This window comes from Orcinus orca, chromosome 2 (assembly GCF_937001465.1).
Source record: "Orcinus orca chromosome 2, mOrcOrc1.1, whole genome shotgun sequence".
Lineage (NCBI taxonomy): Eukaryota > Metazoa > Chordata > Mammalia > Artiodactyla > Delphinidae > Orcinus > Orcinus orca.
In genome coordinates this window covers 62,983,977-63,004,393 of record NC_064560.1, presented here as the reverse complement: position 1 = coordinate 63,004,393, position 20,417 = coordinate 62,983,977, and the positions used below count along the sequence as shown (strand labels likewise).

General features: G+C 52.7%; 1 protein-coding gene across 1 annotated transcript in view; it reads left to right on the top strand.

The window, feature by feature from the left end:
* ACAN (aggrecan) overlaps positions 1–20,272 on the top strand; it is a 36,412-nt gene extending 16,140 nt beyond the window's left edge. The window contains 8 exon segments of the mRNA XM_049705293.1: positions 1,761–4,877; positions 5,707–5,817; positions 13,025–13,138; positions 16,331–16,489; positions 16,913–16,995; positions 17,859–18,003; positions 18,812–18,994; positions 19,360–20,272. Coding sequence (XP_049561250.1) covers positions 1,761–4,877; positions 5,707–5,817; positions 13,025–13,138; positions 16,331–16,489; positions 16,913–16,995; positions 17,859–18,003; positions 18,812–18,994; positions 19,360–19,436 — 3,989 coding nt within the window. The 3' untranslated portion in view covers positions 19,437–20,272.
* Positions 20,273–20,417: the final 145 nt, after the last annotated feature.

Sequence of the window (20,417 nt, the reverse complement as noted above, 5' to 3'; positions counted from 1 at the left end):
CACTAATTTATCCAGTCATTCAGTGCACAGTTCCCAAGCAATTTGGCCACACCAAGTGCTCCTCTGGGTGCTGGAAATGCAAAACCAGAAGGTAAAGATGCATCGGTGGAGCAGGTGGGATTCTAACCCCAAGACCTCACCCAGCAGCCATACCTGCTTGAGGCCCTTTCCTTGACCTTCACAAGGACAAGAATAACCAAGGCCTCTTTGGCATGAGTGTGTGGCTTGGCACAGGACTCGGGCAGCCACTAACGGGAGTTATCCATGGGAGGGGACTCCAGTGGCCCCATAGAAATGTTTTCCAATATTTCTTCAGTTCCCCACCACCTCGCTGATTTGAGCCTTACCGGGGAACCATCTCTACTGCTATTAACTCTGTATCTTTTTCTTTAAATTGACCTCCTTTTGAAAAGAAATGTAGATGTATTTCAAAGAGAAACGTTATATCATATCTGTAAGTGTCTATTTTCTGATATGTGGTGTATATATATATATATATATATATATATATATATATATATATATATATAGGATTGGCCAAAAAGTTCATTCGGGTTTTTCCATAGCCTCTTACCGAAAAACCCAAACAAACTTTTGGCCAACCCAATACATGTATGTGTGTGTGTGTGTATTTATCCATTTAAAATCGTCTTACATGTCACCACTGCTATATCGAACTCCCCACCCCCCCTCCAGGATTCTCCTTTAAGTGAGAGTAGGCCTGCCCACTGGGACCCAGTACCCTCTGTGCTCATGTTCTCTGCCTAGGAAATTAGCCCAAAAATACATGCAAGGTATAATTCCAGCTAGTTATTTTTAAATGCCAAAGGAAACAAGACAGAAAGAAAATAATGTAACCATGATTATTTAGGATGGTGGGGTTTTCTTTTCTGTTCTTTTCTTTTTTTTCTATATTTTCCAAGTCCTCTGTAATAGGGCTCTCAGAATTGAAAAAGTTCACGTATTTTTGCAAACATCACCCTGCCCTCTCAGCCTCAGAGGGATGGGTCTGGATGAACAATTCCCACTTTCAAGGAGTATCAGCATGATAGGGAGAGCTTATTAAAACACATAGTATGGGCTTCCCTGGTGGCGCAGTGGTTGAGAGTCTGCCTGCCACAGCAGGGGACACGGGTTCGCGCCCCGGGCCTGGAAGATCCCACATGCCGTGGAGTGGCTGGGCCTGTGAGCCATGGCCGCTGAGCCTGCGCGTCCCGAGCCTGTGCTCCGCGACGGGACGGGCCACAACAGTGAGAGGCCCGTGTACCGCAAAAAAAAAAAAAAAAAAAAAAAAACACATAGTGCCATGTCCCGCCCCAGAATTCCTAAGTCAATGGGGCTGGGGTAGGATCTGAGAATTTGCTTTTCTGCCAAGTTCCCAGGTGAAGGTTGGTGCTGATGGTCTGGAGACCACACTTTAAAAATCATGGTTTTAGATAAATGAGGTAATAATGTGGAAGTACTTGAAAGGTGACCTTGACTGTCTTCAGTGGCAGCCAGTCCCCCACATTCTGTAACTAGTGTGAATGGCGCCCCCTAGGGTCTCACAAAGCGTAGCCTGAGGGTGGCGGGGAGTTTCTGGTCCCCATCCTTCCCAAGAGGCTGTGCGAGGTTCCATTAGAAAATGTCTGGACACATCTCTGAGCTCTTGAGAGAAAAGTTTTACTGTGGAAGGAATGGAGTTCAGCTTCTCTGCATGAGCTTAAAATGGGGCAGAGTTACTAAATCCACACCTCATCTTTCTTCTTCCTTTCCTCCAGGGGTCCCTCCTACATGGCTTCCCACTAGCACAGCAACAGAGGAGAGCACAGAAGGCCCTTCTGCAACGGAAGTGCCCTCAGCCTCGGAGGAGCCATTGCCCTCAGAAAAGCCGTTGCCCTCAGAAGAACCATTCCCCTCTGAGGAGCCATTCCCCTCAGAGGAACCGTTCCCCTCAGAGAAACCGTTCCCCTCAGAGAAACCGTTCCCCTCAGAGGAGCTGTTCCCCTCAGAGGAGCCATCCACACTTTCAGCCCCGGTGCCCAGCAGGACTGAGCTGCCAGGCTCTGGGGAGGTATCTGGGGTGCCTGAAGTCAGTGGTGACTTCACAGGCAGTGGCGAAATTTCAGGACACCTAGACTCCAGTGGGCAGCCTTCAGGGGAAATTGCAAGTGGACTGCCCTCTGAAGACCTTGACTTCAGTGGGCTCACCTCTACAGTGGGCTCAGTCCTGCCTGTGGAAAGTGGACTGGCTTCAGGAGATGAAGATAGAATTACGTGGACCACCACTCCTGAAGTTGACAGGTTGCCCTCTGGAGGTGAGGTCCCAGAGGGCTCTGTCTCTGGAGTAGGGGACCTCAGTGGACTTCCTTCTGTAGGTGAGGATCATCTAGAGACCTCTGCTTCTGGAGTAGGGGACCTTAGTGGACTTCCTTCTGGAAGAGAGGACCTAGAGACCTCTGTCTCTGGAGTAGAGGACCTCAGTGGACTTCCTTCTGGAGAAGGTCCAGAAACCTCTGCCTCTGGAATAGAGGATCTCAGCAGACTTCCTTCTGGAGAAGGTCCAGAAGCCTCTGCCTCTGGAGTAGAGGACCTTAGTGGACTTCCTTCTGGAGGAGAGGGTCTAGAGACCTCTGTCTCTGGAGTAGAGGACCTCAGTGGACTTCCTTCTGTAGGTGAGGATCATCTGGAGACCTCTGCTTCTGGAGTAGGGGACCTTAGTAGACTTCCTTCTGGAAGGGAAAGTCTGGAGGTCTCTGCTTCTGGAGCTGAGGATCTTAGTGGGTTGACTTCTGGAAAAGAAGACTTGATTGGGTCAGCTTCTGGAGTCTTGGACCTTGGCAGAATACCTTCTGGAACTCTAGGAAGTGGGCAAGCTCCAGAAGCAGGTGGCCTTCCCTCTGGATTTAGTGGTGAGTATTCTGGGGTGGACCTTGGAAGTGGCCCATCTTCTGGCCTTCCTGACTTCAGTGGACTTCCATCTGGGTTCCCAACTGTCTCCCTAGTGGATACTACGTTGGTGGAAGTGGTCACAGCCACCACTGCAGGTCAACTAGAAGGAAGGGGAACCATTGGCATCAGTGGTGCTGGAGAAACATCTGGGCTGCCCTTCAGTGAGTTGGACATTAGTGGAGGAGCAAGCAGACTCTCTTCAGGAGCTGAACTCAGTGGCCAGGCATCTGGGACTCCTGACATCAGTGGGGAAACATCTGGACTCTTTGGTGTCAGTGGACAGCCATCAGGGTTTCCTGACATTAGTGGGGGAACATCTGGACTTTTTGAGGTCAGTGGGCAGCCATCAGGGTTTTCTGGGGAAACATCTGGTGTGACTGAGCTTAGTGGACTGTCCTCCGGACAACCAGAAATCAGTGGAGAAGCTTCTGGAGTTCTTTCTGGCATTGGTCCACCATTTGGCATAACCGACATGAGTGGAGAAACGTCCGGGATCCCTGATCTCAGTGGGCAGCCATCAGGGTTACCAGGGTTCAGTGGGACAACATCCGGAATCCGTGACCTGGTTTCCAGTGCCGTGAGTGGCAGTGGTGAATCTTCTGGCATTACATTCGTGGACACCAGTTTGGTTGAAGTGACCCCAACTACATTTAAAGAAGAAGAAGGTTTAGGGTCCGTGGAACTCAGTGGCCTCCCTTCAGGAGAGGCAGATCTCTCAGGCACATCTGGGATAGTGGATGTCAGTGGACTCTCTTCTGGAGTAATTGACTCCAGTGGGTTTACACCCCAGCCTCCAGAATTCAGTGGCCTGCCAAGCAGAGTAGCTGAGGTCAGTGGAGAGTCCTCTGGAGCTGAGAGTGGGAGCAGCCAGCCCTCCGGAGCATATGATGGCCGTGGACTTCCATCTGGTTTCTCCACTGTCTCTCTTGTAGACAGAACTTTGGTGGAATCTGTAACCCAGGTTCCCACAGCCCAAGAAGCAGGAGAAGGGCCTTCGGGCATTTTGGAACTTAGTGGTGCCCCATCTGGAGCACCAGACATGTCTGGAGACCATTCAGGACTTTTGGACCTAAGTGGACTTCAGTCTGGACTGGTAGAGCCCAGTGGAGAGCCATCAAGTACTCCATATTTTAGTGGGGACTTTTCTGGCACCACTGATGTAAGCGGAGAATCCTCTGCACCCACGAGCACCAGTGGGGAGGCCTCAGGACTTCCAGAAGTTACTTTAATCATTTCTGAGTTCGTGGAGGGTGTTACTGAGCCTACTGTTTCCCAGGAACTGGGCCAAAGACCCCCTGTAACATACACCCCCCAGCGTTTTGAGTCCAGTGGAGAAACCTCTGCATCTGGGGATACACCAAGATTCCCCGGGTCTGGGGTAGAAGCATCATCAGTCCCAGAATCTAGCAGCGAGACGTCTGCCTATCCTGAGGCTGAGGTGGGAGCATCTGCTGTCCCCGAGGCCAGCGGAGGCACTTCCAGGTCCCCTGATCTGAGTGGAACCACCTCCACCTTCCATGAAGCTGATCTGGAGGGAGCCTCAGGCCTGGGAGTGACAGGTAGCACCTCAGCCTTTCAGGAAGGCCCCAGGGAGGGCTCGGCTGCCCCGGAAGTGAGCGGAGAGTCAACCACCACCTATGACGTGGGCACAGAGGCATCAGGCTCACCTTCGGCCACTCCCATGGCTTCTGGAGACAGGACTGAAATCAGCAGAGACCTGTCTGGTCACACCTCGGGGTTGGATGTTGTCATCAGCACCACCATCCTGGAATCCAAGTGGACGCAGCAGACCCAGAGCCCTGCAGAGGCGCATCTAGAAATGGAGTCCTCAAGCCCCGAGCACTCAGGAGAAGAGACCCAAACAGCCAAAACACCCACCTCCCCAACTGATGCTTCCATCCCAAACTCTCCAGGAGGGACAGATGAATCAGAGGCAACCATGGCAGGTATTGTTGGGATTATTTTCCTTTAAATGGGTTTGGGTAGTTCAGACTGTAGCCGTGTAGGTTCAAGTTCTGAGCACAGATGAGCTGTGCAGCCTCAAGAAAGTTTCTTAACCTCTCTGAGCGTCATCTGTAGAACGGGAATAGTACCAAGAAAGATTAAGCAAGATATAAATATGTAGAGAACAAGCGTCATACTTTGCACACAGTGCACACTTGTAGATTCGTGATTATTATTGTTACAGTGGAGTTACATGACACAAACATTTATATGTGAATTCAACTGTCTGTACTTGGCACGGGAAGCACTATTTAGATAGTGCTGGAAATTCTGCTTATGCCCGTTTCCCATGGAGTGAGTGTGAGATGAGAGAATGAATCTGCTGATGATATTTATGCCCCAGTATTTGCTTTGTGCAGGGTGAAAACCTGCACAGCTCAAGGAACTATGAAGTGTCATTTTGGCTGTGTCCTGCCTTTAGACCCTGCCTCCCCACCCTCACCCTGTGCAGGTGAATCCTCTGCACTATAGTGATGGCCTCACCTTGACACAAACCTGGCACTGGACACCAGAGGCTGATGATTTTCCTTTGCTTTTTGCGTTGGGATCACTTGCCTCCCCCTGTGCTGAGAGACCTTCCCCAGTCAGAGAGCCCCCCAACCACTCCCAGATGCTGGGACTCAGGAGGGACAGGGTCGTCAGAAGCATGTTGACCCAGAACCAGCCTTGTGGGCTTCTGGGGCCTCAGGCCCCACCCTCGAGGTCGTAGAGGCTGTGCTGTACCCCAGGCATCTACATTCTTGGTGCTCAGCCTCTCCCCGGGGGTTGCAGACCCCACCACCTGTGCCAAGGAGCCCTGCGGTGCAGGGACCTGCCAGGAGACAGAGGGACACATCATATGCCTGTGTCCCCCTGGCCACACTGGCAAGCACTGAGACATAGGTAAGAGCCTCATCGGCCATGGGGGGTGCAGGCAGAGGGGTTGGGAGGAGGCAACCAAGGTCAGTTGGGGCTCAGGCTTCTCACACCGGGAAGGAGAGTACACAGTGACGTGCTGGGTAGCAGGCACAGGGTAAACACGGCACGTCTTTCTAGAGTGTCCGGTCTACATGGCGGTTTAGGAGAAAAAAGTCAAGTAATTAAACTGAGAAATAGTTCGGGTTTTTTTGTCAAGCCAATAATTGTTTTATGAGTAGAATGCAAAACGTGCTGGAATTTTGAAGATAAAACTTGAGACTTCAAAGAAATGTTGAGCTAGGGTGTGTGTTGAGGAGACCCCGTCATGCCCCACAGCTCCTGGGAGGGAATCTCCATGGAGGCTGTCTTGCATCACACAGAGTGGAGCCCTCCAGGAAAGACCCTATGGTCCCCTCCATGCTTGCGTCTGGGCAGGGTTTGGGTCCCCTTCTGGCCCTGAAGGAGATGACACAGACAGAGCTTGTCACTCCCAGCTCCAGGATTCATGGCTGCAGGTCAGCTGTGACCCAGCAGTGCCCCACCCCTGGGCACCCACCACCCTGGGACCCCTGTTTGCCCAAGCAGCTTGTGGGATGAGTGAGGAGTCTGGGGGATCCTCTGATTGAAGGTGGCCCTGAAAACAAGATGATTAGAATCTACCTGTCACTCCCTGAGCACCCTGAGGCCTGTGGCCATGAGGACATCTCAGCTCATGAACATCACCACCCTTGAGAAAAGAAACTCCCGGTCCCCTCCAAGCTCAGATTCTTGGGTTAGCTCTCTGCGCTGCTCCCATGCCCTTAGCCCCACCCTGCCTGAAGTCAGGCATCAGAGACCCACGGCCTTCCCTAAAAGGGCTTCATACCTAGGACACAGGCAAAATACCTTTACATCATACACAAAGAAGCATTCTGTGTTTATAGACATTAATATATATGCAAAATAACACCTCATAATGCATTATATACTCATAATATAAAGATGCTGTATCCTTGGCACTTAGACAGGAAATATATATGTTTATATAAACAGGCACTAAGGTGAATACCTATTCACTCTCTCCTGATTTGGGGTCAGCCTGTGCCCACGTGTGGGGGGCCGTGACTGAGAACACTATGGGCCTCCGTGGCCAGAGAAGGTAGGCTCTCCTAGGAAGGTCCTGGCCTTTCTACCGAGGGGACAGTGTTTCCACTGAGCCATAGTGACCCCAGGGGCTATAGACATACCCCTCTGTCATCCACCCCCAAGGGGAAGGCAGAGCACTGCCTCTGTCCTGGGAGAGCCCACCCCTGATGAAAACTTGGGGAGACCTTGTGCGCTTTCCAGCACACAAAGTCTTCAGTCGGCAGTGGGAGTGGCTCTGTCTGTCCCGTGAGCAGTGCCCCTGGAGGGCATCGTGCCAGGTGTGCAGACACGTCCCCCCCTGGGTCTGGGTGTGCAGATGGAGAGCAGCAGGGGGCCCATCTTGGGTGAAGTGCTGTGGAGCTCAGCTCCGTCAGCCAGCTCATCCTGGGTCAGGGAGGAACAGACTCAGAGCCCGACAGGACTTCCGGGGTGGGGACAGCCACCAGGACCAGAACCCCTTTGCCCTCTTTTGGTATCTTTTGACACCTCTCTTCATTCTTAACAACTGCTTCCCCAATCTGATGCTTGAAGCAAAAATGTGACGCTGGTATCAGAAGTCACACAGCAAGACTCATGTCCTGGCACCTCTGAAATTAGAAGTAGGTGACAATGGCCCTTAACTAATCTGCTCTAAGGACAGCTTTTCTCTAATGGTGTATATTTCCAAAGGGCTTTCTTTCCCACAATTTCTTCCTAGGCAGCTCTGAGAGCTTGGTAATCATCCCCATTTGAAACTGCAGCACAGAGAGGTTAAGTGATTTGCTTAACTTCACTGAGCAAGTCCAATCAAGAATTGAGGTGTTCGCTGTTTAACACACTCGGTTAAATAAGAAGCCTTCTCTTGAACATAACAACCGGTTGTCGGTCTTAAAGAGCTAGAAGCCAGACTTCAGGGGAACCAGAATGAAGAATAGCTGTAGAATTGGAGTTGGTCCAACTAGACAGTCACAGACAAGCCCTCACTACCTCATTTGTAAATAGGGTCAAAGGTAGCGGTTCTCAGCTTCAAAAAATTCTGATGCCTGTGTCCCACCCCTGCAGATTCTGATTGGAGTGTTTCTGTGGCCTTGGCACTGGGTCTCATCCCTGCAGATTCTGATTGGAATGGTCCTGTGGCCTTGGCACTGGGGTTTTTTTTTGTTTTTTGTTTTTGGGTTTTTATTTGCGGTATGCGGGCCTCTCACTGTTATTGCCTCTCCCGTTGCGGAGCACAGGCTCCGGACGCGCAGGCTCAGCGGCCATGGCTCACGGGCCCAGCCGCTCCGCGGCATGTGGGATCTTCCCAGACTGGGGCACGAACCCACGTCCCCTGCATCGGTAGGCGGACTCTCAACCACTGCGCCACCAGGGAAGCCCAGCACTGGGGTTTTTTAAACTCCCAAGTGACTCCAGTGTGCAGTCAGAGCTGAGAAACACTGCTATGAGGATTAAGACCATCTGTGTACATCTGACCAGTTCCCCTTCCCCATCTCTCAAGCCACTGATTACAAAAAGCTTTGTCATCTCTAAAGGGCAAGTGGTAAGAGTCATCCACATGCAAAATCTGGGGTCTCATTGTCCATGACTCTACCCGTGGGATCCCAAGTCGCTCCTGTTCAATTCAGGCTCAAGATCTGGTGCTTCCAAAAGGACTGCAGAAAGTGTTCAGTACCCACAGATCACCCACCTGTCATCTGGCTCTAGAACTGAGAACCACAGGTTGTTAAAAGACCGTATAGATCAGTGTAATCTTGTTTAGTCAGCGTTCCACAAATAAGTTCTTGATAAATTATTAATCTCTACTCTTTACATCAAAATAAATATGTTTAATGAATACTTAGATTCTTTAGCAATTAAAAGCAGGACTGGGGACTTCCCTGGCGGTCCAGTGGTTAAGACTCTGCACTTCCCACTGCAGGGGGTGCGGGTTTGGTCCCTGGTCAGGGAACTAAGATTCTGCATGCCTAGCAACGTGGCCAAAAAAGAAAAGCAGGACTATCCTATTCGGATCCACTTAAAAAGCAGAAGCATCCTCCCCACCTCCATTGCTAATACAGTATTTCCTGTGGGGATTAGATTTCTGATTCTGAGGCTTCAATCCTGGCTACTCCTTAGAATCAGAATAGCTGGGCCCCGCCCTGAGCTATTCTGATTCACTTGGTCCGGCGGGGGGGGGGGGGGGGGGGGGGGGCGGGGGGGGGCGGGGCGGGGACGGGGACTCTGGTGCTGGTGGTAATTCTTTCTAATCTAAAGATTAACTACCACAGTGATTCTAATGGGCAGCTAAATTTGAGAAATCAGATCTCACATCCAATTTCCCAGGAATCACTGGCATTGCCTGGATTTCTCTAAACTCCTTGGTTAGAAGGGCATGAAATTAAAATTTAATCAGCCTCTTTTCTGTTTAACTGACATCTTTTACTTTGTGGACTTGGGGTTCTGATCTATGACCTGACCCTGTCTCTCCCCTGAGTGGGGTGATGTTTGAATTCCAGTGACACCTTATCCCTGGGAGGTGGGGGGAAGTGCTTTCCAAGCAAGTGAAAATACAGGGTTACAAGTGAAAATACAAATTACACCTTCTTGACTTAACCAAGAAGTCCATGGGCAGATTTTAGCAGGCAACTAATTGAATTTAGCAGGATATTAAAGTTACATTCAAGATCAAACTTTAAAAATATAAACAACTTGATAGTATAAGTAACTATAACATACTTTTAATCTAATCATGTTTGTTTTTAAAGCAAATTGGAACTGATAAATATGCTCTTGTAATCCTTCTGTCGATTGTGATACACCAGAAAGTGAGTGTACGTATTCAATTCTGTTCATCCTGATTAATCCTAGGTCTTTGCAGGGTGCAGAGCATCTGTTGAGCTAAGAAATTGTCTCTGTGCTTCTTGAGGAGATTTTCCCCCTATCCTTGTCCAGGAAAGTCATGTCCAGGGTCAGTACATACAGCTGCACAGGTTGTACACAGAACAACTTGAGGGGTACCATTCATACCATGCTATTTACGAGTGGCAACCCCTTTGGTTGGGTATCACTTGAGTAAAAGCGCCTGCTGTCACTTCATTCAACCTTTTCTATGAAGAAAATAAACTCTAACTTGGAAATCCTGGGCTCTGACCCAGGCAACAGCTGGACAAGACCCCTTCAGGGTGGAGACCTGTGGTCTCCAACTCAGAACCCTCACCTTTACCAGGGTTCTCAGTTATTTTCTCCCTTAAGTTAGAGATATCACTAGAGGGCCTTGTTCAGGAACAAACCATCCCGTTTGGTTAGAGTAGAGAGAAGAGGACTCAAAGTCCCTGCTTAGTGATGACCGGTGAGCCCTTGGCTGGCGCAGCAGAAATGGTAATGAGATGCTGAGATCCAGGAGTCCAGTGTCTCTCTCTCTCTCTCCATGTGGAACAGAGGCCCAGCTTTCATCCTCATGGTCTAATTCTCTCCTCCATCTTCTCCAGTCTGTCTCCCTCACTTACCAGCATGGGCAGGTCACTTCATTTGTTTTCTTATCTCTAAAATGGCCCAGCGACGTCCATGCCATAGGGCCGCTGGGAGGATAAGTGTGTGTGAGACATAGTGTCTGGCTCAGAGAAGATTTGGGGGAGATATTGGCTCCTTCTCTTTCCTCTCTTCTTTCATACAGTCTGCCCATTGCCCAAAGCCCTTCCTGTCCTCCATCTGCTGTCACCTTGTCTGGGGTACCCAAAGTACAGCAAGGCCCAGCCCAACTCTTCTCATGGTTCCAGAAGACAAGCAATGTTCCAATTGCCTTCACAGAAAGAGGTGGGCAAATCAGGGCCAGAGTGGCTCTTCCAGCCAGTGGAAGGGGAGAGGATGCACCACAAGCCTGAGAAGGCCCCACGCAGGATGCTCAGCCCTCTCCCTACTGTTGAAGGCCTCTCTAAGCTGCTCCAGAGCCACTCACAGGCTCTCTGGTCTTCAGGATTATGGCCCTTCCTTTCCTCCTCATCTGTGAATCCAGGGCCCTGCATAAAACAGCTTCTGAGCCCGGGAACCTGGTTCCTTGAGTTTCAGTCCCTGCAGCCTTCTCAGATCCTGTGCCCTGGCCAAACACCAAAGGAAAACTGTCCTAGTCCTCAGGCTGCCTTGTGGGGGCGAGTGATGTGAAATAAGCTTCTGGGACCACTGGAAGCTACCTGGCCTGACCTCCCTTGGGGCCTCCACCCTCCTGCCCTCTCCCGCATGGGTTGGCCAGAGGCCCCACGGTTGATGTCTGGCTCTTCTCCCCATGGGCCACTCCTGTCCCCTGCTCTGTACAACTGCTTTAGCATCTACATTTGCTTAATACCCCCTTGCCCAGTGCTTCCCATCTTCCATAATGACGCTAATGGATGAAAGACAACAGTAGCTTTTCTGAAGCAGGAGAACCTCCCCCAGCTTCCGCCCACCGGCCTGACCTATTGCTGCTACTGCTGCTGCTGGGAATCCTGGTGCATGCTGGGAATCCAAGTGCATGCTGGGATTTCAGTCCATTCCTCCATGCATTTTGGTTTTGCTTGGAACAGTTTCAAACTTGGAACTGTTGGTTTCTAGCCCATGGTGTACACTCCGTGAAATAAAGTCAAGAACTTCGTGGGAAGAGAGACATACCTGAGGACTTGAGATTTTCAGGCCTCCCATTGCACAAACCCAGCTCTGGTCTAGATAACATCGGCTATGCACTAGTGAAAAGGATCCAGAAGAAAGTGCTTTTATCTTCTTATCAGAGGATTGACGTTAAGATCTAGTCAGTTCTTACGAGAGGTAAGAACTAAGTCCTGGAACATATTTAGGGAGCTGCCTACATGGAGACCACCCACAGACACGCCAGGTCCTGAAGGTTGTATGAACAGAGCTGTACATATCATGCTGCCCCCATAAGCCAGTGGAACCCTTTCATTCCAGAATTTTATTAATCCCCTGGGAAGAGGAGCTTCACAATACCTTTATAATGTTCCCAGAGGAAGTAACCCAGCCGGTGTTTTTGGAGAACGAATACAAAGAGAGTAGAAGGATCCTCTAGGTCTCTGGCTTCTCTGAAAGTGCAGAAAGACCAGATTAGGAGTTTCAGTTCTCACCTTGGCTAATGGATGAAAATTTGAAGCAAAGGCCAATGACTTACCAATGTAAGTCCCACAAAGAAGTTGGATCACAAAGAACATCCTGGACCAGAAGAACAGACAGAAAGAAGAGTCTTCTGGGGAACAGAGGCTGATGGGGACCTGACAGTATCCCAGGCTGGTGCTGGTGGGTGGCCACTTACTAAGTGCCTCACTGGCTTCAAACACTGGTCTCCCACTGGCCAGGATGCAGCCCTTCTAGAAATCATGACTCATTGAAGATGTCCATGTTCTGAGGCCTTAAACTGGAAGGAGATTACATGGGGAAATATTAGGCTGGGTCTCTGTCCCTCCCCCCAAGATAACAATGTTGGCTTCATCTTTATAAGATACTCTAGAATCTAATTTACTGAAGACAAAGAAGGTGTCTGCAACCAAAAAAATAAAAAATCTAACAATCTCATGCGGATATCCCACACTGCCATTTTCTCACGATCCTATACTCCGTGAACCACTTCTAGCTTGTTTGTTCTAGTACTGCACGGCCTTGTCCTCTTTCTTTGGTTCATAACTACAGAAGAAGCTAAGAAAAGAAAGAGCTCTAACCAAGCTTCAAGAACTGGAATTCCAGTGTCCTTGCGCAGCGCCATGTTTGAGAGCCAATTCAGACCTCAAGGCCTCTTGAAATATTCACAAGAGAAGACGTCCTGGAGGAACTCCAAGCTCACTCTCACAGTAGGCATTTGCCCTCAAAAGCAGCAGATCCCTTCACCCACTGGGAAACCTGGCTCCAATGCTCCAAGCTTGCCCATCCAGAGCCACACACATCCAAGAAAACCCTTGTTGGATCTTTGTCTCAGCACTCCAAGATGGCGGCAGCAGCAGCAGCAGCAACAGTTCTTAGAAAATCCAGGGCTCTGGAGAGCAGCAGGGCTGGCCACCCATAAAGAAGCTGCAATGCAATAGTGAAGCTGGAGTTGCCGGCAGGAGTCCTAATGGTGGCCCTTGGTTTCTTGCAGACATTGACGAGTGCCTCTCAAGCCCTTGTCTGAATGGAGCCACCTGCGTGGACGCCATCGACTCTTTCACATGCTTATGCCTTCCCAGCTACCAAGGGGACCTGTGTGAGATCGGTACGACCGTCTCGGCTTCAGCTAATGTTACTAACTGCTGCACCCCCTCTTCCTCCCTCATCCTTCCCTGCTAACCACAGGTTCTAGGCCCTGTGGGGCCCCCAAGATCCATCCAGACAGCCACTTCAGGGGCCACAAGTGAGAAGTCGGCCCCACTCACTCTCACTCCTTCTCTTGCTGTTCCCTGCGGAAACCCTTCTCTGGGGCACTGGCTGATCTGACCGCAGAAGAGACATGCAGGCCGGGCCAGCCTGCACTTTGGAAGGTGGGGCTCTGGGGGACCTTTCAAACACTAACCTGCTCCAGGGCTTCCAGATGCCATCAGCAAAGTTGGTGCATGCATCAGACTAAGAAGACAGGGCCAATTCCATGCATTTGTCTTGAAGGACACTATGGGTGGGAGTCATTGGTTCTTGCTCTGGATGAGAGCCCCGGATCTTCCCAGCATGGCCATGGGCATGTGTCTGCCTGCCGTATTGCCCACGGGACCTCTGTGGCCCCTCCATGGCCTTGGGAGCCACCGTGCCACACTGGTCAAGCTGCCTTCCTCTTCTTCTCTGGCAAGAGCTATGGTCTGTCTGTCTGAGAGCTCCCGTGTCACCAGCATGCTCAAGTCATGCATGCACAAGGACAGCTGCATGTCACCTTGTCCTCATTGCCACCGTGACAGCTGCCACATCAGTGCCACTCCAGTCCACGCTTCCTTGCTCCCTCCCTTGTGCAAGGCAAAAGGCTGGCCAGAGAGAACAGAGCCTCGCTGCAAGGGCTCTGAGCTTCCTCTCTTGGGCCTTGCCAACCCCTCAGTTTCTGCACCTGGGCCAGGCCCTGCCAAGGGGAGCTGTGGGCCAGGAACTTCCTAGGCCAGACTGAGCCCACAGCCCTCTCACCTTCAGTGTTTCCTAGTCTCCCCATCTCAGGGCCACCCCGTCTCAGAAATGGGGAGGTGGAGCTTGCAGTTGCTAGTAGCAATGGTCCGTGCAGAACTGGAAGTGTTTAGGGGCTCAAAACCATTTTCAATGAACTCTCAATTTAGACATCCCAGAAACTTCCAGACAGCAACTGAAACTCCTAATCAGAGTGGGAAGGTAGTTTTGGATTGCATGTTCCTTGGAGGCACTGCCAAGGTTACAGACTGGTGGAGGAACTTCTGGAAGAAAAGACTTGGCCTGGACCCTCCTTCCCTGCAGCCTCCCATTCTCCACCTTCACCCCAAGACTCCAAGAAACTGGTGCATGGGGTCTTGTCTGGGGTGGGAGTGGAGAGTTACAAGGATTCCAGGGTGCCAGAATATTTGCCACGGGGAGAAGGGCACGGAATGTCCACGCAGACAACAGCTCTTGGGTGTCAGACTGGGAGAGGAAGTGCCCTGCTGGAGTGGAGGCCAGGCCCGCAGAGGGCTCTGCACTCTGATGGAGCAGAGAGAGGGTGCCAGAGCCCCCGAACCGGTCCCTGGGCCTAGGCACCCAACCGAGCAGGGCTGCATCTCTTCTCCTACTCCAATCCTGAGCGCTCACCACCCCAAGGGTGCTTCAAGCCTTGGCTCTGGCCCTGCTCCTTCTTGCAGCCTTCCTGGAATTGTGTTGCTGTTTCCCCAGAGCCTCCATCCTGCATGGCCCTGGCCCCTCCCAGCACAGCTGCTGCCTCCAGCTTTGCCCACCCAACTCAGCCCTCAGGCACTCAGGTGGCCCCAAAATGGACCCACAGTCAGCCCTGGGATGACATGTCTCTGGCCTCCTCAGGTGCTCAGCTACCTCTGAAGTCTCTCTGCCTTTCTTTCCAAACCCTTGGGGAAGGCATTGGCAGCATCCTCCCAAGCCTTCCTGCTGCTCTGCCTCTTTCTTCAAAGGCTGCTGGCCTCAAACTCTTCTCTCTCTCTGCTCTTCCCAAGCGTCCGTCTTCCAACCCTGCCAAGCATCCACCCCTTCAGCTTAAGCATCCTTCCCTTCAGGTACTAGTCCTTTCTTCCCGGAACAGCCAGACCAGGGAGGCTGCCATACAGCCTGGGGGGTTCATGGCCCTACACTCAGCTCCGGGGCCCTAGGGACAGCCCTTCACCTGTGAGGCACCAGGGGAAGAAAGAAAAGAGGGTCTTGGAATTCCCTCTGTCCCGTACTGTGCTGGCAGGTGTTTAACAACTGACTCTCAGAGAGGAAGGAGGATCCCTGATTTGTAGCATCTGCCAATTTCTGGGGTATAACACTCTCACGAGGGCCAGTTAAAGCTACCAGTGTAATGTCACTAGAGGCCGAGTTGGGGACTTCCCTGATGGTCCAGTGGTTAAGACTCCACGCTTCCACTGCAGGGGGCACGAGTTCAGTCCCTGGTCAGGGAACTAAGATCCCGCATGCCGCACAGAGCGGCCAAAAATAGTTAAATAAATAAGTTAATAAAATAAAATTAAAAAATAAAGGCCGAGTTGGGAAGACACACTCCTAATGGCTTTCCCAAGCCTGAAGGGGCCAGTTCCAGCACCACCTGCCTCTGTCTGTCCCTCTAGGCTCTGCTCCAAGAGCTCCACATCAGTGCCTTCTGCTGGACTCAGAATCCATTACCAATGTAGGCTTGGGAGGAGAGAAGCCCTTCCCCTCTTCCCATCTGCCACCAAGAAATAGAATGAAAAGCCAGGGTCCCTGGGTCGTGGACCCTGAGGCAGTATCGTGTGCTCTGATAGGATAGACTTAGAGCTCTGTGTCTTCTTTGGACCCAAAGCAGACATTTCTGCTCCTCTGTCCCCACCCAAGTTTCCATTTCATGCCCCCAGCACCGCCTGCTGCTGCCCCCTTCACACACTTCCCCACAGCTCCCTCTCTCCCTGGAGCCCCTCACAGCCTCTGAGCCGTGTTTTTCCCTAAGCCTCAACACCTCCTACCTTCCCATCTCTTTTTACCTGGCTGCTGAGCTCTGCCAGCCCTGCAGAGCAGACTTCAACAGGAGAAAAGCTTTGTGGGTGGGAGGCAATATCAGGAAAAGAAAGGGTCCCTGGCATTTCCCAGAGGCTCCTGGGGAGGAGGGGGCAGGGCCAGGCCTCTTGGCTTCCAACTTGAGCCCCGATCCAGTCGGGCCTCTCCCTTCCTTTGGGGAGTGACACGGACGGCAGGGTGAACGCAGGAATCCCTGCCCTGAGACTGGCAGCAGACGCCATCCCCAGTCGGCCTCCAGGCCCTCTCCTCAAGCCCCTGACCTGTGTTGCAGACCAGAAGCTGTGTGAGAAGGGCTGGACCAAGTTCCAGGGCCACTGTTACCGCCACTTCCCCGACCGGGCGACCTGGGTGGACGCCGAGGGCCAGTGCCGGAAGCAGCAGTCACACCTGAGCAGCATCGTCACCCCTGAGGAGCAGGAATTTGTCAACAGTGAGTGCGCCGGGCCTCAGGGGCCCAAACGGATAACGGTCACGTGGGCGAAGGATCTCCCTTGACAGCAGTCAGCGGACTTGAGCCCAGTGAGGCAGCAGGGGTCGGGGGCAGGGAGGGAGGGAAGGGCATTTCCGCCGCCTGAGGGGCCAACGGCTCTGGCTGCACCCAGGACAGCCCACTGTCTGTCAGAGTCAGCCCTGGATTAACCCCGAGTCTGTCACCAGTCCATGTCAGCTCAGGGAGATGGTCCAAATGCACTCCAAACATGCAGGTGCTAAGACCCTTGTCAGGACCCTGGAGGCAGGTGTCACGCTCCTAGGAGCCCACCCAGCTCCTGCCACCCCTCCATCCCCTCTGTCTCTACGAGCGCAAGTTTCTCAGACACCTTCAGGGCGCCCCATACCCATGTCCTCTCTCCAGACAATGCTCAGGACTATCAGTGGATCGGCCTGAATGACAAGACCATCGAAGGAGACTTCCGCTGGTCAGATGGACACTCCTTGGTGAGTTCTGCTGGGGGCACCCGGGATAGTTGGCGGCCCAGAGGAAATGAATAAAGACCCCCGGAGAGAGACACATTCAAATCACATGCAGACATTCACTGAGCAGCTGCTGGACTGGGAGCCCTGAGATCCGAGATTGTGTCTCGTTCTTGTCCCTTTAGAGACCAGGCCAGGGCTGCACAACTAAATAATGGCCTGAAAGGAAGGGTGAGGGATGAGGAGGGCAATGAATGAATGAAGGCAAACCACCGAGAGGGAACGTGGAAGCTTTAGAGTGGTTCCTTGCCCACAGAGGACTCGAGTCCACTCAAGGAGACAGACAGACAGATAGAAAGCAACATGGTTGCCAGCTGAACAGTACACATAGTAAATGATGGAGGTCAGCAAAGGACCTCAGGGAAGGCTCCCTGGAAGAGGCGAAGATGAACAGGGTCATGGGGGAGGGGAGCAGTTACATTAGAGGAAAGGGGACTTGTTTGTCCCTGAGTCAGGCTAGAGGGAGAAGCCTGGGATGGCAGAGTCTGGACTTGCGAGCCATATCTCTACCTCCCAGTCCTGCCCAAGCAGGCAGCCTGGGTGACCAGCCCCGTTGGCCCATATGGAAGAGGAGAGTGTTGTCAGCTCATTAACAGGGACTGTGAGTCCTGGGGGCTCTGAGTTCCTGGCAAGGACCACAGCCAGATGGTGTGAGCAGTTCTTTGGAGGGCCCGTGGGTTCCGTGGCACCTGGGACAGCCCTGACCAGACTCCCAGCAGTCTTTGCGCCCCCGCCCGGAAGGGGCTTGATGCAGAGGGAGAGCAGGGGTCCGGCCAAGCTGTACTGCGGCTGCCCCCTCCTCACCCCTTCCCCACTCCCACCCACAGCAATTTGAGAACTGGCGCCCCAACCAGCCGGACAACTTCTTTGCCACTGGGGAGGACTGCGTGGTGATGATCTGGCATGAGAAGGGCGAGTGGAATGACGTTCCCTGCAATTACCAGCTGCCCTTCACGTGTAAAAAGGGCACAGGTAAGCAGCAGCCTGGGAGGGATAAGCAGCGTGGAGAGAATCAAGACTCCAGGCTCCTGCTGTGTGACCTGGGGCGAGTCACCCGGACTTCTGGCTGTTGAGGTCACCTCACCCGCCCAACCAGCAGATTGGAGCTGACCTGGGGGGCCACTCCCAATGCCAGCATCCCAGAGCTGATGGAAAGGGCCAGCCCACTAGGGACAGGAAGAGGGTGAAGGTCACAGGAGGACAGACCCCCTCCACACATACGGTGCCTTGGATATCAGCACAGAAAGTCACCCACAATCACACATAGGTTGGGAGCCTCCCTCTCTGGGGTTCCCAAGCCCGTCAGTCGCAGAGTCTGAGTTGTCAGCCTTGATCATCAGCTTTAAGTCTGTGGACACCTAGGTGCGGGTAGGACACTCCCCACCTGTTCCCGCTCCTGGCCGCGTTCCCCTCCCTTGCCCCCCGAGGCCTCCTTTAGTTCCCACTTTCCCCTGCATCACTGTTTTCATAGAGAAGTCACAGACAGTCTGCCTGGCTCTCACCCTCTTTCCCCACCTTTCTCCCTTTTATTCCCTTACTGCTGCTCTAAATCGAGGAACCCAAATGTTAGAACCAGTGTTTTCCAGATTCTTAGTGCGGCATGAAAGCACCCCTTCCCCAGCAATCAGGGCTCACTGCTGGGTGTTCAGGCTCCGTGCCCCTTCCTTGGGCTCTGAGCCCATCTCCTCACAGCCAGAGGGGGCCATACTGGCTCATGACCAGCATGGGGCATCACGGGAGACCCTCTCAGAGCCCTTTCTGAAGGGTGTTTGCCCCTCAGTGGCCTGCGGAGAGCCCCCCGTGGTGGAGCACGCCAGGATCTTCGGGCAGAAGAAGGACCGGTACGAGATCAATTCCCTGGTGCGGTACCAGTGCACCGAGGGCTTTGTCCAGCGCCATGTGCCCACCATCCGGTGCCAGCCCAGCGGGCACTGGGAGGACCCTCGGATCACCTGCACAGACCGTGAGCATCGCCCCACACAGCGTTAGATACCGCCAACACGTCCTCCTCCCTGCCCCCCGCTGTCTGCACCGTCCATGGGCTCAATCACAGATGTCCGCTGCCCCCAGGGAGGGCTCACTTGCACTGAGAAGGTGAAGATGAAAGCAGGTGGCCCACTTTCCTTTTCAACACCAGCCCCGAAGCCCCGAAGCCCAAGGTGGTTCCAAGAAAAGTCAAAACCAGGAAGTGGGTAAAGCTGCCTTCCAGAGCCCATGGTTTCTGCAGGGAGGGGAGCCAGCGGAGAAGGGTCAGGACGGGGAGAGGCTGGGTTGGCCCACTTTCTTCCCAGGGTTCACCCAGATGTTTCCATCTCCCTTTCACCCCAGCCTCTACCTACAAGCGCAGACTACAGAAGCGGAGCTCACAGCCCCTGCGGAGGAGCCGCCCCAGCACGGCCCACTGAGAGGAGCTTCCAGGATGTGCCCAGGATGCTGAGCCCAGGAGCCTTGCCAGGCTGACATCCCACAGGGATGGTGTCCTCTCCTTGTCGCTTTCTGTCATATAAGGAATTCCATTAAAGAAGGAAAAAAAATAAATCCCACATTGTGTATGCACCCCCCCACCCCCCCAAATCGCCAAACTGCATCTAATTTTCCTCCCAAATGCCAAAGCAAAGCAAACGTATTGTAACCCGTGGACTGAGTTTAGAGACGTTTCTTCAATCCCCCGTTGTGCCTTTCCAGGGACCAGCGCAGGGACAGGGGGAGAAGGGGAGGAGTTAAGTTAAATAAAGAAGGTAATTTTTTGTTTCCTGACTTCATCCAAGAGCAGTGCAATCGTTGGTTCTTTCACCTCCAGGGAGAGCTAGGGAGGAGGGAGGAAGGGGCAGAGGCCTGAGGGCATGAAGAGTGCGGAACCGCAGCTGAATGTATGGGATGAGACGGAGTCTGAGGGCTGCACCATCTGTGCGGGGGAGAAGCCTGGGGGAGACGGGGTGGCTTCCGGCCGCAGGTGAGCGGGCAGGAGAGAGCAATCGAGGGATCTTCCGAGGCGTGGGGGTCGGGTTCCTTCCGAGGGACCCTTTTCCAGAGTCGTCTCACCCAGGTCTGCCACCCCAGCAGGTGTCGATCTCGATCTCTGGCAGGGCTGGGCGGGGGGCATTTCCTTCCCAGTGGGAGTGCCGCCCAACCCTCCCCCCTCCCTCCCCCACCCCCCGGGACCGTGCAGGCACCAGGGTTCCGTGCACCTATTTATATTTTTGAAAACTAAAGATTATGATAATTATAATGATAATAAAGACATTGGAAGAGATCTATTTCTTTTCTTTTCCCTTCTTTTCTTAATTTAAAGAGAAGGCGACCATGGTCCAGGGTCAACTGAAGGGGCTCTTAGGTATGGGGGCAGTGGGGACACATTTTGATCAAATGACCCCAAATTCTTGCAA